Source organism: Nicrophorus vespilloides, unplaced genomic scaffold, assembly GCF_001412225.1.
Source record: "Nicrophorus vespilloides isolate i.1.1-1 unplaced genomic scaffold, Nicve_v1.0, whole genome shotgun sequence".
Taxonomy (NCBI): domain Eukaryota; kingdom Metazoa; phylum Arthropoda; class Insecta; order Coleoptera; family Silphidae; genus Nicrophorus; species Nicrophorus vespilloides.
Window position 1 is genome coordinate 4,380 of NW_017099098.1, and position 17,439 is coordinate 21,818.

General features: G+C 27.9%; 1 protein-coding gene across 1 annotated transcript in view; it reads right to left on the bottom strand.

Moving 5' to 3' along the window:
- Positions 1–1,496: 1,496 nt before the first annotated feature.
- The window catches only part of LOC108564006 (deleted in malignant brain tumors 1 protein-like), a gene marked incomplete at its 3' end in the record, with an annotated part of 54,023 nt that continues 38,080 nt past the window's right edge, over positions 1,497–17,439 (bottom strand). Inside the window, exons 3-4 of the mRNA XM_017922874.1 lie at positions 10,847–11,003; positions 1,497–1,556 (exon numbers count right to left, since the gene is read on the bottom strand). Of these exons, the coding sequence (XP_017778363.1) occupies positions 1,497–1,556; positions 10,847–11,003 (217 nt within the window). The remainder of the gene's footprint in view (positions 1,557–10,846; positions 11,004–17,439) is intronic.

Here is a 17,439-nt window from a genome sequence, read left to right on the forward strand (position 1 = left end):
ATTTGCTTCGTACACTACAAACAATGACGACCTGGAATAAAAGTACAGTAAAATCTATATAATACTTCTGAAATTAATTCTATTTCAGAAATATTATAGATTTCAAAATTATATCAAAATTTCACGATAAAAATTGATAGAAAAATAATTACATTAATTAATAAAATTAAGAAATATTAAAAAACTGAATTTAAAAAAAAATACATGTTTTCAATTTACTTTTATGAAATAATTGATATATTGTGAATCTACTAATTAATATTAAAGAAAAACGAAACTTTAATTATTATATGACTTTTATTGATTTATATTACACTAATTGTATAAATATTCTAAGCTTTACTTATAAAATTGTCTTTAATTCCCAAAAGATACTAATTCAATTATAAAATAGTATTAAATTATAAAACCATTTATTACATTTATTAAAACGTATTTAATTAATTATGTAATTTTTAACGCTTTTTATGTTTGAATATCTTATGAAATAAAGTTATCATTAACATGAAGAAAATTCTTCTATAACATGATTAATTAGTACCGTGTTATATGGGCTAAATTACAGTTTAGATTAATTCGTACAAATCAGATTATTTCCTTTACATCTAAACTTAAAAGTATATTCTCAAAATAATGTAATATAATATTGTTCTTAATGTAATTAAGTTGTATTAAATAGAAGTCGCTGTCCTCATTTTTATTCCGTGTTATATGGAAACTGCATTATAAGAGTAGCGTGTTGTAGGAGAGTTTACAGTAATTGAATAAGTATGTTAACTATGGTATTTCCATTTATAAAATTCCATATTCATCAATCAAAATTGTAACTTTTTGAATGTAAAACTGTGTAAATAGAAGAGTATGCAAATGTTCATTTTGATCATAACCATTTTATTTTTAAGATTTATTTTTAATTTTTCATTAAACCATGTAAAAGCAAAAACGTGTAAAGGAAATACCGTGTAAACCGAGAGATAAGAGTATAATGAACAGTGAAATTACTTGTAACAATTCGAACTATATTACAGAATTTATACATTCTTGTAAATAGACAGTGAAATTTAATAGATAATAACTGATTTAAAGTTGAGGAAATTTATAATGAAAAATAGAAGTACGAAAAAGTAGAGAGTTGAATACAGATAAAAAAAAATGTATGAGCGGAGTGAAGCGATGTGGCCTGGTTTACAAGAGGAATTAAAAATGTATGGCGTAGAAGGGGCAAGTATTTTTCAGGATGACGGAGGAAACATTTCAGTAACGCGTGAGAGAAATATGTTACGTGACAGACGTCGCTATAAAACAGTGCGCGAGGTCGCATTCCTCGCTTGTTTTTATCTTAAATATTCCACGCAAAGCCGCTTCTGCCAGAGTACCACACACTCTTTCTCTCCGTATGCACCAACCCGTTGAAAAGAGAATCGATGGAACAACAAAAAAGGTTGAGGAGGACGAGGAAGAACAAGATTGTATACGAAATATCACAAAAATCTTACCTAAGGTCGCCCTTCTGTAAGGTCACTTTTTCGAACACGATCCGGATCCGCTCCTTCTGCCTGAAAAAAACCACCAGATCATTCAAATTAATTGTGCTCTATTCATTCACCCGGATTACACCCCAGGCACCCGCTGCTTTATAAATCTACCTTAATCTAAAGTAAAGCCGCGAAATCCATAACCACGATAAATCTCGATATTATCATGCATTACGTCTCTTTTAATTCTACTCAATGGAGGACGTTCATTTTTTTGTTGCTCGTTTTCTTTCATTCTTCTTTAGCAGATTTATACTTACAAGTGAAATGAATTGAGGTCAATGAAGTATAGCATATTTAGTTATTTGAACCTAATTAGTTCATTCAAAGTTATATTTTAACTTAGTCTCTTAATTAAAACAATATCTAAAATAGTCTGGGTAATCTGTTTTGGCACTGCTTGAAACCGGACGAAGCGAGGACTTTAAAACACAGATTTTGTATTGCATTTTCTTTGAAATTATTGAATTAAGAGTACTCGAATAACGATAATGTGCAACAATATATTTTATTATTTGAAAATCAGTTCACAAAATGTAACATATTTTTAATATATTAGCTTAAAACATCTATTTCACATCAAATGTCTGATATTTTCTGTTACATTATTTTCAGTTATGTAGTAGCAATAACTTGACAAAATCAAAATAACTTCTGTGAAAATCTATGAGCTGAGATTTAATATAATATTCTGTATAAAAAGGTTGGGCGGATATAATCGCCGCTCATCCTATGATTCTCTTTGTACGCATACTTTTAAAGACAAAATTAATTTATGAAGACAGAGAAGTCCAATCAATTTTGAAATACTAAATTAAAAATGATCAAATTAATAAAATAATATTTTTTTTATTAAATTCTTTTTAAAACCAAATTAAACTAAAAATGTGAGATCACATAAAAAATACTATGCGAGCCGGCGTATGCGAGGTATTGCTGTAAATGATTTTTAAATTGATTAAGAGAAATTATTTATTTTGAATACCTTATTTTTAATAGTATTATAACAATATCACTTTTCATTGACTGAACTCAATACATTTCAATAAATATTTGTAAAATAAAGCTGCAAATTCAATTTACTAAACATGTAAATAAAACAAATTGTAGGGTATTGGATGACATGAACGTTGTGAAATAAAATATCCTGTTTATTTTCAGATAAAATAAAACAATTATTTCAAAATAATATTTAAATCCTGAAATAATTTAAATAATAATGAAAAATATAACAAATATTATTCATTCAATTATTTGTAAGGTATAATTAAAGGATGTATAGATACACTAACAATGTTACAATCCTGAGGGCAACGGTGCCATTTCTCTCAATCCCAGACGGCATAAAAACGTTGGAAACAATAATAAAAAAAAGGAGTGTAGTGAGAGAAAAAGAGGACGTAAGAGGGAATTCAGGGCGCAACATATGCGACCGTAAATAACATAACTCGGCGACCTGATTTATTGTGGCACGTTTAGGGAGCCGAGCCCTTTTCATCTTTGTTTTAATATAAATAAATGAAAACCGAATGTGATTATTTTCCGCGAAACGCCCTTTTTTTAAACAGTGCTCAGTGCCGCTTCCTGCTGTGCACGTATCGGGCGCTCCTGCAGAGAAATCTAATGAAAAATTCTATTACTCACTCATCCCTGTACTACCTGAGATTCATATTTAAAATTACGTATTTTCGTTGCGAAATTGCTTATTTGGTCAATGTCGAAGACGGCAGATGTTATTTTTGCATTCTTCGCTATAGCCGGTGTACGGGCTTGATACAGCATCTCTCCGCTTTCTCATCATCTCATTTTATTATAAATACAAATTGGATTAAAGAAGCCTTACAATTGTAAAAATTGTATTACATAATTATGTAATGCAATTGTATGAAATGTTTAATAATATTAAGAAATTTATACAAATAATGAGTATTTATAAAATAAGAAATATGACCATTAAAAAATACAGCAATACCTCGTATAGTCCGGTATGAATATTTCAAAACAAATTAAGTTTTGATAGAGCAAAATATAAATAAATTCTATAAATAGTATACAGGATTATTGTTTTCCATTTATACAGTCGAATTTCTTTTTGTGTGATTTGTTTTTGTATGTATTAGTCCGGTTTCGAACAGTTGGGAATTAGCAAAACCGATTACCTAATGGATGATCGGTTAACGAACATAATACCATGAAAGACTATGTTCACCACCCGAATTGTTAATTAATCCATAATAGATTCAAGAAACAGCTTAAGCTCTATTATCCGGACATGAGTTTGATCCTTAAAAATCTTAAAAAGCTTATTTAGATTTTTGAACCAAGTAAGTTCATTTAAATTTATAATTTAACTGTATTAATTTTTAGAATCGGAATGTCCTTAAAGGTATTTTTTTTTCAATTAACAATAACTTGACATAATAAAAATAACTTCCTAGAAAAACTAAGAATTAAGATTCAATAATGTTATGTATAAAAACTGTATTATGTATAAAAAGGTTGGGCGGATATATTTTCCGTAATTAAATATGGATTTATTTGTTATATTAACATAAAAATCTTTTGCAAATGTGTTTATTGTCCAATTTATTTGTAGTCAAAATTGTTCGCTAACCGATTACTAACAGTATTTAATAAAATATACAGACATTTGTATAATAGATTTATTTTTTATTTCAAATTAAACATGATTATCAATTATCAGTAAAATATAATAAATAAAAATATCCATTTATTAAAGATTTATAGTGCTAATTCTAATTCCTCGAGAATTTAAGTTTTTTTTTATATTTTTCTCTAATATAGTTGTATTTTGGTCAGATTGATTTTATTTCTCTTTGGACATAAATTAGATCTGAATAAATAGGATACAAATAAAAATCAATTATTGAAAATATATTGTTGGTGTAAATTATAAAAATAATGCGTTTTTTATCAAAGCCTTATGTTATATTGTCTTACTTATTACATGGTAATAAACTATATACTATCCGCAACCTGAAATTATGTTCGAAAACTGATATTTGGTTGTGTTTTTGTTCTAAAACCAATTATGGAGAATGTATCCATTCGAGAAACGAGGTAAAATTTGTATATTATTTGGGTTTGTGACCCTGACTAAATCCTTAAAATATATTATAATATAGACACAAAAGGCTAATACTATTGATAATTTTTAAAATAATTGTTAAAGGTATAATTAATATAGTGTTACGTAAATATTTATAGATAAGTATAGCAATTTGTAGTATAAATAAAAAAACAATATTGTTAAATTTAGAAAGAGGATTTTTGATCGGAAATTTTTTTAACACATTTCTTCATTTATTTTTTTTATAACATAATATTCTATTAATTGTCATAATTTTTAACATTTTCAACTTTACTCACATCAGTATATATCAATAAATCAATTCTTTTAAAAACTGACCCTTTAGACAAAATACATAATACAAATTTAATGATATTTACTTGTACAAACTACTAACTAAAAAACCGTTGTTTAAATCTATACTTAGAACTTTTTAAAACTTTTTTTTAAAAGTTTACTTTTTATTTTATCAAATCGTCTCTATTCCAACAGGTTGTAAAAGGATTCAATCATACGATCTAACATCTTACTGTCAATATCGCATTTTCATCATTTTTCTAAACTTAGAAACTTCAAAATCTTTATGTACATTATCAGCTGTGCACTTATTCGTCGTTTTTTCGAATTCGTATATTAAATCCAACATTTATTGAAGCTTAACAAAAACTTGTTGTACATGCTTAAATATAAATTATAATAAAAATGTTTATGTATTTTATCAATTGTAAGTATTGAAATATGTATTCAATTATTTATAATTTTGTTTCTATTATCGACTTTCTGCCTTGAAATAATTATTTAGCTAAGAAATATAGAATGAACAACTGACCTAAAATATAGTTTAGCTAATTAATACGCAAAACAATCTAAAAGTGCTTCAATCTAAATATATTTGCACGATAATGCCACAGTGTACGCCAATTATGCAAATAAATTCGCATACAAGTAAATAGCAAAACCTTTGTTCTTAATTTACCACTAAAATATACATTCAAGCAAATTACAATATTCTAACTTCGTGCAATTTCCAAATGCTTCTCTGCCAGGTCACATATATACACTGAAGAAATTGAGTCTAAAGTTTCAAACAGTATCAAACCAACGCACGTACTGTAATGATCATAATAAGCCGCTGGAAACGTACTTACAAATTTATTTATTACAAGTGGCAGAAGTTCTTTAGAATATTTTGTAATAATTAGACAAAGTAAAGACAAATTGTCTTGTGTTTTAATTGTGCACAAAGTTATAATTAGTTCTAACACTCTCAGATAGAAAATATATAGACACCAAATATTAATAACTATCATAAATATTCACAAAAAAAAACTAGTCTAGAAAGAAAACGATGTCATCTATACTTCAATTTATAGTACAATTACAACATTTTCTTTAATCTTCAACATAGTTGCAACATATAACATACATAAAACACTATAAGAAATATAATGGTAAAGCATTATAGTTCTTGATAATATAATAATATTAGTTGGATGAGAAAAAACTATGTTACTCATTATCCATAGGAATTTACTTTTGTCACATTTAGGGTAATTTGCCTTGATTAACCGAATTCTGAAATAATATATTTAAGTGATAGTGAATCACAAGTTTAATGTTGAATATACAAAAGAGACATTCAAAGCATAAATATAGAATTTAAATCAGCATGCATTTTTAATATGTGCTGAAAGCACCTGCAGAGAGAAGGAAGACATAAGGGATGTATACATCAAATAAAATAAATATTTCTAATACTATAACTATGTACACAAATACCTTGCATAGTGCGGGTCAAAGGGTATTTCATACTGTTTGACAGCACTAATCGAATACTTTAAAACCGCATACAAATAAACATAACAATAATATACTGTTTATTGTATAGATAAAAAATCTATAATTTATGTTTAACAAAAAAAAATGAAATTTCCAAACTGTACTATTGTGAATCCGCACAGATCCAAACTGAATTATGTGAGGTATTGCTGTTTTAAGACCCACAAAAACTGTAGGCTACAAAGAAAGAATTCATATTTAATATCAGTATAGATTTCAAAAGTGGTACGATATGATCAAAAATAAAAATAATTCAATGTTTCCAATTAAACTATTTTATTCATTATGATGCAATATAGAAATGTCAATTAACTTTACCTAAAATTTCTAATTCCAGTCAATGGGATTATCAAAAATTTATATACTAAATATAAAGTGAACGTCGATCCATGTGTAAGTGCTTTAATATTTAACTGAATGGATAATAGCTTTACAACTCAATAATGAAATCACTTTAAACTACTGAATATACAATTTCAGGATATATATTGGAATGTAAGAGGAAAGCTGTTATCGAATAAATATTCATCCGTTCATTGTAAATCATTAATACATTTAACTTTAAATATTAAATATGCAAATACAGAAATTGGGCTACCGCCTAGGTTGGACCATATCCGAAAATTGACCTATATTGTAAATTGCCACTATACGGCACGCATGAGTTGAATGCGCATTCCGATTTGTCATACATTATAAGGAATCATACCATAGTTAAGTAGTATTAAATGCACGTATTTATATTTTCAATGGGAGCCGCATGCGGCTCTGATAGCCACATTTGTCCACATCTGTTATATAGTAACAAATATGGGTAATCTAGATGTAATAACTTTTATAGGCTTTTTTTTAATATTTTTTTAGTGATTGTTTTAAAGTATATTTGTAAAGTACACTTATCTAAGAACAATTTACTATAATTATCAAATGTCAAAATTTCTAATTTTTATCAACAAGAATCGCAGTAAAAACTAGTTTCTAAAAACTAAAGTAATTTTTTTGATTTATTTAGTAAAAATTACTAGAAAAAATTGTATTTTATAGAATGATACTAAGGAAGCAGATATTATATGGAGTAAATGTTAAAAAAATATTATGAAATTATACGAATGAAAACTAACTATAAGCAAGAGCACTTGCTCTTAGGAAACAAGTTGATTTGATTTTAGCGATGCGTGAATTATTTTTTACCATTGTCAATTGTTTTGATTGCCATGTTTTTCATCAAAAATAATTATTATATACTTTCATATGTTAAAAAAACAAATACTATCTCATTAGTGTATATCTTGATGTAATTGTATAATTATTACAGTAAATATTGTAATTATTATAATCTTAATATTTTTTTTCACAAGGACAGAGAAGTGGTTGAAAAATTGCAAATTAATTAATGTTAGAGCATTAAAAAATATAAACAATAATTAGAAATTAAATTTAATAGCGTTTCCAATAAATTTATATTATTTTTTGTTTTGTTTGTATATAAACTTTATAATAAAATTATGGTACAACCGCGGGATAATGTTCTCTGAACGATCGGTAATAGGTTCCAATGGTGGCGAGGGGTCAGAGTATTTTGCATGACATTATTTCCCAATTCCGCAAACCGGTAATAACAATAACGGTTTTATTTCATAAATTCCTAAGCGGCGAAACGGGCATTCCACATAAAACGGAATGCATGCAGCGCTTGCAATACTGTCGGAATGAATAATGCCTTTTTAACAATTCAATAGGACAAAGTTTACACTTACAGCTGATGCAGAAGCCATTATAGTTTTATGCAGCTTCTCTCGTAAACTTGACATTTTTAATTTCAGTTTTTATTGATACAAAATAACCAAAATTATGAAACTTCAACTTTCTTATATAGTGGGTGTTTGATCTGTGAAAATACTATCCGAATTGTTCGTTAACCCAATTAATCTTCATATTCCAAAACTAACATCAATCGGTAAGGTTTTCATTATCCGAACATAAGTGTTTGTAAAAGTGTTTATTAAGCCATTTGCTCGATATTAGAACTGTTCGTTAACCGAACTGTATATTAAGTTTTTAGGACTGAATTTCGGTAATGGGAAAGAAGAGGGAAACCATAGTCTAAAAAAAATCATACCATTTTTCAATAAATACCAGTAGTTGGAGAAAGCTTTTTATGACTGGTATTGAGAAAGAAGAGAAAACAATGGTCAAGTATCAGACGGCAAATGGATTTATAATGGATTTCAGAATTACTAAAGGTCAGGAATCAGAAATGGCTAGATCTAGTTAGAATATTTGAGGTGGTTGAAGAGGGAATTGAGGTCAAGTTTTGTATCAAGGAAAATTTCCAAGTATTTAACAGAGGGCGATGGACTGAGAATAGGTTTTGTAAGTTCTGGATCAAGGATTGAAGGTTAAAGTCGAGGTGAATCCAAGTGGTGTCCTTAGCAAAGATGTGAAATGTTCTTATTTACTTAGAAAAATAAACATGTTTTACTAATTAATAAATACTATGAAACTTTAAATAAATTACGTTTCAAAATAATTTCATACTCATTCCTCATTTAACTTAAATTTATATAAAATATTTCATAATAATTAAATAGAATTATATTAAAGAAAAAGAAATTAGTTATTTCTATAATATAATAATTATACTTAAAAATAAAATATTGTACTTATATATAGAGAATATTTGTTAATATCTTACTAATTAAAAGAAAAAAACAACTATAATATGTATCAAAATAATATTATTGAAAGTGTTATCATAATAAATTATAATAATCACATAAATTATCATCTAATTAATTATTGCTAATTATTGGTGATAATTGAAAAAATTTAAACACTTGTGTATAATGTATTTATTCGATAAAATAAGTTTAACTCAAGGGTATTTGAAATGCATGGAAATAAAACATTTTCCAGGATCGGATTAAATTTCTGTGTATTTAATCAATTTATTTTAATGGTGTTGCAGCAAATGAGAGTGCATTCGTTTGCGTTCTGAAATTCATAAAACAAATACGCTGTTTTTGTTTTTGCTTTTCCGGTTTCAACTGAATCCGCAAATAGTGAGCTTTAAAGCAATTAATTTATATTAATGAAAAAAAAACATTTATTCATCCAGTCATTTATTTTTATTGAAAATATACTAATAACTGTTATTAGTATATTTTTACTCGAGCTATTGAATTTTTGTAACATGACATTTATATTGTATATTTATTAAACAATGTTTTATGTCTACAAAAGAAATAATTTTGTGTATCAATTTTTTTATATTGTTTTTCTGAATTAAAATTTAGTTTTTTTTTCAATTATTTATTACATGCAAAATCACAACTGACTAGTGATTATTTATTGAAATAATACAAATCTTTCTGTAAATATGTAATTTAGTTATATAATTACTGTGCACCTTTAAATTAGGATCGATTTAGCATTTCTTGACTAAATCATGTTAAATTATACTTTATGTGTGTTTTCTTCAATTATATTTATAATAAAATAATAATCATTACTTTTTTCAAAAATACTAACCATATTTTCACCTTTTGAACTTTCTTAGAGAAAAACCAAATTTATGCCCAGATTACTCAAAATTAAAAAATTCAGGATAATTTTTCTTATAACTTTATATAAACCAATAATTAATATGGAAATTTTAGAGAAAGTTAAAAAAGGTTTAAATTGAAATTAAACTAATTCATTTAGTTAACCAATCAGCCACAGTATTAGATATTTTATTATTAAATAAAATTGAACTAAAAATTAAATTTACAGGAAATATGAAGAAAATTTTGTTTTAAATTGACAACATAGCCAAGAAACAAACAAATTTCTTCAAACAAAAACAAATTACAATTATAATTTATAACTGTTTGGAAATTTAAAAAAATAAAATAAAAATTTTAATACTAATCTCACATTAAATTTAAATATATATTTAAATAACATTACTATAAAAAATTATCCTTCTGGTTGAAAATTCATTATTTAATTTAGTATTACTTGTTATTTTTAATTTTTGTAATTATTTAATAATTATTTTAAATATTAATTATTAACGATGCAAATGATAATTAGAAAATTTTAAGAAAAAAAATTATAAAAAAAACATTTTAAGTCAATGTCTCCACGTTTATTTTAATCAAAAAGTCATTTCTAAAAGAAAGATTTAATCATTTGTTATAATATAACTTTTTTTTGCAAATATTTTCATATTATTTCCCACCGAGATATAAAATGATGAATTCAATTGTGACGAATTGAATTGAAGTCATGTTGAAAGAAGGCATTTACAGAATTTGTGCCGTTGATAGATGTGAAAAATCAATATCGCTCGTGACTCAAAGCAGCGATTCTTATCCGGTAGTTGAATAATACAAACCTGGCTCTGAAGCGGTAGGAGCAGCGGATATTCTTCGGGTAACTCGAAGGATATCTTGGCGAATAGAATTTCCCGTGGCTCGGCGTATAATCAGAACTGCTGAACTGGTAATCGCACATAGTCCCAGTCAACTTCTGTCCGTCTGTTCGGAAAAGCCCTGAAACACACAAACACATCTTTCCATAAACAATTTGTTTGCAGTCCTTTCCGCCGAAAGTTAAGTAATTAATGAGACGCAACTCCTCATGTCTGCAACATCAATCTCTTTGGGTGGAGGTTCATTAATAAAGCATCGAAAGAAAGGGGAAAATTTAAACGGCGCGATAAATCAAGCGTCCAATGAAGAACGGATGTTTCTTATTTAGGCAATCTTCATTGTGATGTTAAGTGAAACTTAATTAATTGATACAGATTACAGTGGACATCATTAATAAACGAAGAGGAGTTAATGTTTTTTTTTGGTGATAAATTAAACGTCGATGTAATTTGTAATTTGTTTCCGTTTCATCTATTGTTTTTTTTTTGAAGCCTCACACTTCCTGTTTATTTAATTAATTTCGCGCCACCATTCATTCCCGATTCAATTACGCAAGAATCGCAAGCTAATTGCTAAGGTGGAAACATTTAATTACGCAAAGTGGCGGAGGTCGTTCGGAGAACTTTCTGGATAATTTATGTGCTCGGATAAACCGCACTGGATATGTCTTCTCACCAGTTATTGTTGTTATTGTAACACCAAAGAGACGAAGGTGAGGAAATGCGGATCGGGTTTTAATTACATTAACTACGAAAATAAAGAGAATGTTAAGGAATACACACTCCAAAATTGTTTATTGCCAACCTAACATTTGGTGGTAAATTTTGTGTAACATTAATGGAAGATTTTTTAGAAACAAACTTGGTGCAGTATTACCAACTTAACGTATTTCTTCATAAACTTAGTAAAACAATTATTTTTGGATCATATTATTATTGGAATAATAATCAAAACAAGGGCAAAAATATTTATGGTCAATAACCGTTTGTAACTTTTGTTGTTACTATCCTTATATACATATATTTTTTATTTGTTTATATGTTATATGGATGGAAAATTGAGTCCCTGTGTAATATTCCGTTGTATTATTTGATGTATAGTATTAGGTTTGTAAATAAATCAAACTGGTTTTATTAATGATGTATTCTGAGATATGCGTTAAACTAAGATGAAGTGTTCGTTTTATTATATAAACTACCACTATGTAGTTGTTATATCTTTATTTAACGTTACGACTAAGACTATTTTGTTGTTATTATCTAAGGAAGTGGGAGTTTTGATAGAGGACTATAGTATGTTTTTGATAAAAAAAACTGCTTGTCAGGTCACTGCTCCTTTTTGGAATCTGTCGATTCTGCATTGTGATTCCATTTTCAAAATATGAAGGAAATGTTTTAATCGGTTACATTCATCGATAGAATCTGTTTAATCTGCATCTTGCATTGATATAAAGTAATTATAAGGTAAAGAAAAAAATACCAAAAAAAAAATGTTATTTTGTTATGATCTACAAAGAAATTACTTTATATTAATTGAGGTTGTAAAATTGTATTACCCTTAATACCCTTAAATATTGCACACCTAGAGGCACACCACCAACTCCGAAGGCGTAAAGTGAAAAGGAGGAGAAGAGTTTTCTTTGTGGACAAAAATTCTTCGCAAGCAGATGAAAAGGAAATTGTATATGATGTCAAATGGAGATCTGAATGGAGATCTGCCCAAATAAACTCACAGCTTACCTGATTCAACCAAAAGATCAGGAAATAATGGTACCATATAAAATATGATAAAATGAACATATAGTCTACTTCGGTTAACCTTACCTTTTATAACAAAGCTTCGATATATCGAAGTCCGCAATTTCTAGTCCCATTGCACATAAAAAATATTCAAATTTAGGCCAACTCATCATAACACATTGAACACATACATTCCTATTAAAGTTAAACTTCTTCCTACAAACACACAGCTTTCCTAATTCAACCATTAACTTGTGGATAATGACATCAAGTAAAGCTTATTATCTACTTTAAGCATGAAGTAATTTAGTGTAAAGTGGAAAATGACAGTTAAAACTATTTGGTAAAACTCATTCATTTTGTATCTAAATACACTGTTTATTTAATATACATTTTCATGTAACAAAAAAAAAGCGTTTTCATTCTCTTTACCTCTCTAAACATATTACCTTTGAAAACGATATTTAAATCAAATCGAAAATTTATTTAATTAAAGAGTACCTTTAGAGTGAGTGCATGGCGGGATATTTGAATATTTATATATATTCCACCAGCGTTGATGTGCGGTATCCTTTAGTAACCCGATGATGCAACAAATTCACTGCTGGAATTAAATTAAAATGAACAGGGGAAGCAAAATTAACAGCGACTTCCTCCATTTATCTTCATCACCAACAACTAGAAATTATTTATTGCACCTCGCTCCCGTGCATTCGGACGTAGTTCGTGAACTTTTAATTTTTATCATTGCCATTACTCTCCGCCCTTTCCATTTGCTCCGTCTAGTTTTCTGCAGTTTCGCAATCCCGTCAACTTCTTCTTCCTCTACTTTCTTTTACACCGTGAACTTAAATCTTTATTACATATTCTGCATACTAAATCTCGCGAATCGTAACTTGCGACCGTTCACGATCGATGCGCAAGCAAGTAAATACGTACAGACATAAATTTTGTTTCGTTTATTTTACGATCGTTGTAATTGAAAGTCCTAAATATTGAATTGATAGGAAATTTCTACTAAAACTCGAAGAAGAACAAACTAAACTGTATCCAATTACAGCAGCAGGAGTCCAACTGGGAAATGTCTTGGGTCCCATTCTATAAATCCTCTAAAAAGTAAACATTAGTTATTTGCTATATAGAGACAGTATATACAATGTAGAAATAAAAATGCTGTATTTGATGTAAACATCTTATTGACACATTTTTTAATATTAATCAATTTTCAAGTGCCAATACTATTAAATTTATTGTATTTTCTGTTTATTAATTTGAATTGTATCTTTACTGCCTTTACAAATCTCTTTTTTTTACCTTCCAACGAGATCTTAATACTTTTCGGACTAGTGGCGGATATAACCGCCCAACAAGAAAACTGTGGTGGCAAGTCATCAAATCTTAATTCTTAACAAATACCCACTAGTCTTTTTGAGACTGTGCCGTAATGTTTGGGATTATACTTTGACTATAATCCTCTTTTGGGAAAATTGTATAGGAAAGAAAATTAATCTATATACTTCATAGTTAGTGTTGGGGATTAATTATTATGAAGTAAACTAAATAAACATATACTTGTTCGAACATCTAACATGTATTTTTATTCGTTTTGTGACCGTCGTAATTGAAAGATTGCACAATGATCACGTGCAATTCATTTTATTTGCGTGAAACGCTGGAGGATTTGGGCGAAACGCGTTCTGATATCCTGACGAAGATAAAGGACGTAGCCTCCGGTAGGACCGAGATTGATCGGCGTCCCGTACTCCGTGAGTGTAAATTCATGTCCTTTTGGGATATGTCTGCCCTTGCCTCCCCAGGGTCCCTCCTGGATAGTTATGACATAACTTGCACACCCTTCCCATGATGTTATGCAATCTTCTATTACTTGTTAAACAGATTCAATATACCCATTCCAATAAAAACGAGAAAGAAATTGAAAGTAATCGTTTTTTTATTATCATTTCAGGATTATTTTTAAAATGAACGTAGAAGAAGTAGGGAAAAACATCAATTTTTATTTGTAAATCGTGTATGGTTTTGTAGTTTCTCTAGCAAAAAACCATAAAAGATTTACAAAGTTTCAGAGTAGTTAAGTATTTAAATAATACAAGATTATATGTTATATGAGCTATTATTTATTAAATTATAAATGTAATGGTAATAATTTAATCCCAAAACCCAAGTAATAGTATAGAAGTCATTAAATACAAAATTTACATAATATACAAAAATCTTGAATATATATATACATTGTCTTAATAATTTTGATAAAACAAAAGTTGATACTTAAAAATATGTAAGTAATACAAAAATGTAAGTAAATCAATTGGAAGAAGGAAATAAGCCGTAGATTTTTATTCATTAATTACAGATTTTTTTATAAAAAGTTATAATTTTTTGTAGAATTTAGATTCTGCCTTATAAATAACGCTAATTAAGTCTACAAAATATTGGAAATAGTCAATTTAACAATATAGTAAATAGATAAAATAGGAACCTTTCTAGGCTTCGAATAGACCGCGCTATATCGAATCAACTTTAAATGAGGAAACGTTAAAATCGGGTGTCATTTCTAATAATTTGTTAAAATTTTAGTCAACTTGAATTTCATAATTTATAGCAATACCTCACATAATGCGGCATTTTGTGAGTTTTATTTTGGTATATATTTATTTCCTTGATTAATTTGGTCTCAAACAATCTGGGATAATGATAGAACTGTAATTTTTAAATTATTGATTAAAATATAAATATATACTACAAATTTAATTTACTTTTATAAAGATAAAAATTCACTCTTTTAAATTAACAATTTTATGATGTGTATTCAATGCACTTCTAAACTGATTGAGCGAAAGCTTCAAAGTATCCCAATCAATTTTCAATTCGCTATACCTTGATACCATTATATTAGTTCCAGTTCCATCTCTTTCGATTGCTATTGTATATAGCCCATCGAAAAAGAGCCACTTCTTTTTTTTTGTTCGCAGCAAACTTTGCTCCCATCAAAGGCAATTATTCGCGTCGAATCGGAGAGAATGGCAATTACTTTAAAAGTGGAATAAATAAACTGAAAATCGAGATTCAATCTGAACGCATTGCCGACGTCTGCAACTGAGTAAGGTATAGGGTCTATTTTATATACCGAAAGCAATTATTGATTGATGTATATTTCGAACACCGGCATTTATGCAAATTACAGTTAATTGTCGATTCTAAATTAATATGAAATTAATATGAAATCAATTAATTTATATCCAAGTAAATCATATTATAATTTCAATAAAAAGTTTTTTTTTTCTTAAATTTAAAAAAAAATGTAATTTCGCAATGATTCAATTATTGATTGTCATAGGACAGTATAGGGAAAAACTATATACAATGTTTAGGTTTAATTAACGGCTGTGCAATGTCATCTTTGATCTGATTATGTTCGTGCTGTGTATAGTGGCTACGAGCAATGTGTTAAATTATAATTGGATGCTAATACTAATTCAATTAGGATATGAATCCACATACAATGTACGTTTATGTATGTGAGATCAAAGTATACAATGTTTGGTAAATTAATAATATGCATAGCTGCGACGATACAAGATGGAAACAACAGATTGAAGCTACTGACCAATAAAAATATTTAATTCTATATATATAACCCTTGCTTTAAAGTGAATAGGTATATCAATTGTGGTGAAGTCAACGCCAAATACAATTACGAAGAAATTTGAACAGAAAAGATAGAAACAGAAGTAGATCTGCATTTAGCAATATCAGGTCTTCAAAAAGAAGCAGTGTTTAGAAAATTAAGGTTTTGGAAGATGATTATGTGTTGATTTTGTTTAGTTTTACTAATGCTTTGATACAGAAAGAAGTCAATACAAAATTAAGAAATAGTAAAAATTTCAAAGCTACAGAAACATACAAAAATTACATAGAAGTCTAGCAAAGCTTATGAATATATAAGTTTAGGTTATACTGGGACGAGGAATGATATAGTACTAGCATTAAGAAAACCTTGAGCACAAGTGCAGTGAAACCTTCGATACAAATAAGTTATTCCAAACCACTGAAATGTTTATCTAAGAAATGCAAAGTGCATGATGTTAAAATATTAACAATGCCAACTTTGATCGCAACCTCGGGAAAATGTCAAAACGACAAGAAATTGAGTTCTGAGTTCCTACAACATTTTCAGTTGCAGAAAATATCAATAAATATGACACAGACAAAATTTTCTTACGTGAATATTGTGGTAAAGCCAGCTCCAAAAGTCGCCATGAAGTAGACTCAGGTTATCAATAATACGAAGAGGCCCTTGATCATGCGATGGCGATGGCAACGACAGAAAGGTACAGTCAAAAAAGTCATATTATTGAACCAGAAAGGAGTTCCGTTCTCAAGGTTTTGAAGTTATGAACAAATTCTATAAAGCGGATATAATTTTAGTTGTTATAATATATAAAATTTAAAATTAATTTCGTTCATTTGTATTTTAGTATGGTTGAAAGCACAATTAAATGCATTTTATAATTTTCATATAATTTGTCACAAAATTAATGACCAATAGTAATAGTAACAATTAATTATGGTAAACTTAATTACAGAAATAATCTTAATAGTTACAAATAAATGTAAAAATATAAATTTGGTAATGTGTATCAATAACAGTAAATTTTTAATTAATTAACATTTGTAAATGCATGCAGTAAATCCATATATTATTGAAATGGTTGTAAAGCGGAATAAATTAAAACAGAAGTAATATATCTGAATTGCATTTGTGGTCATTACTAAATTCGCAGCGTATAACACTGAAT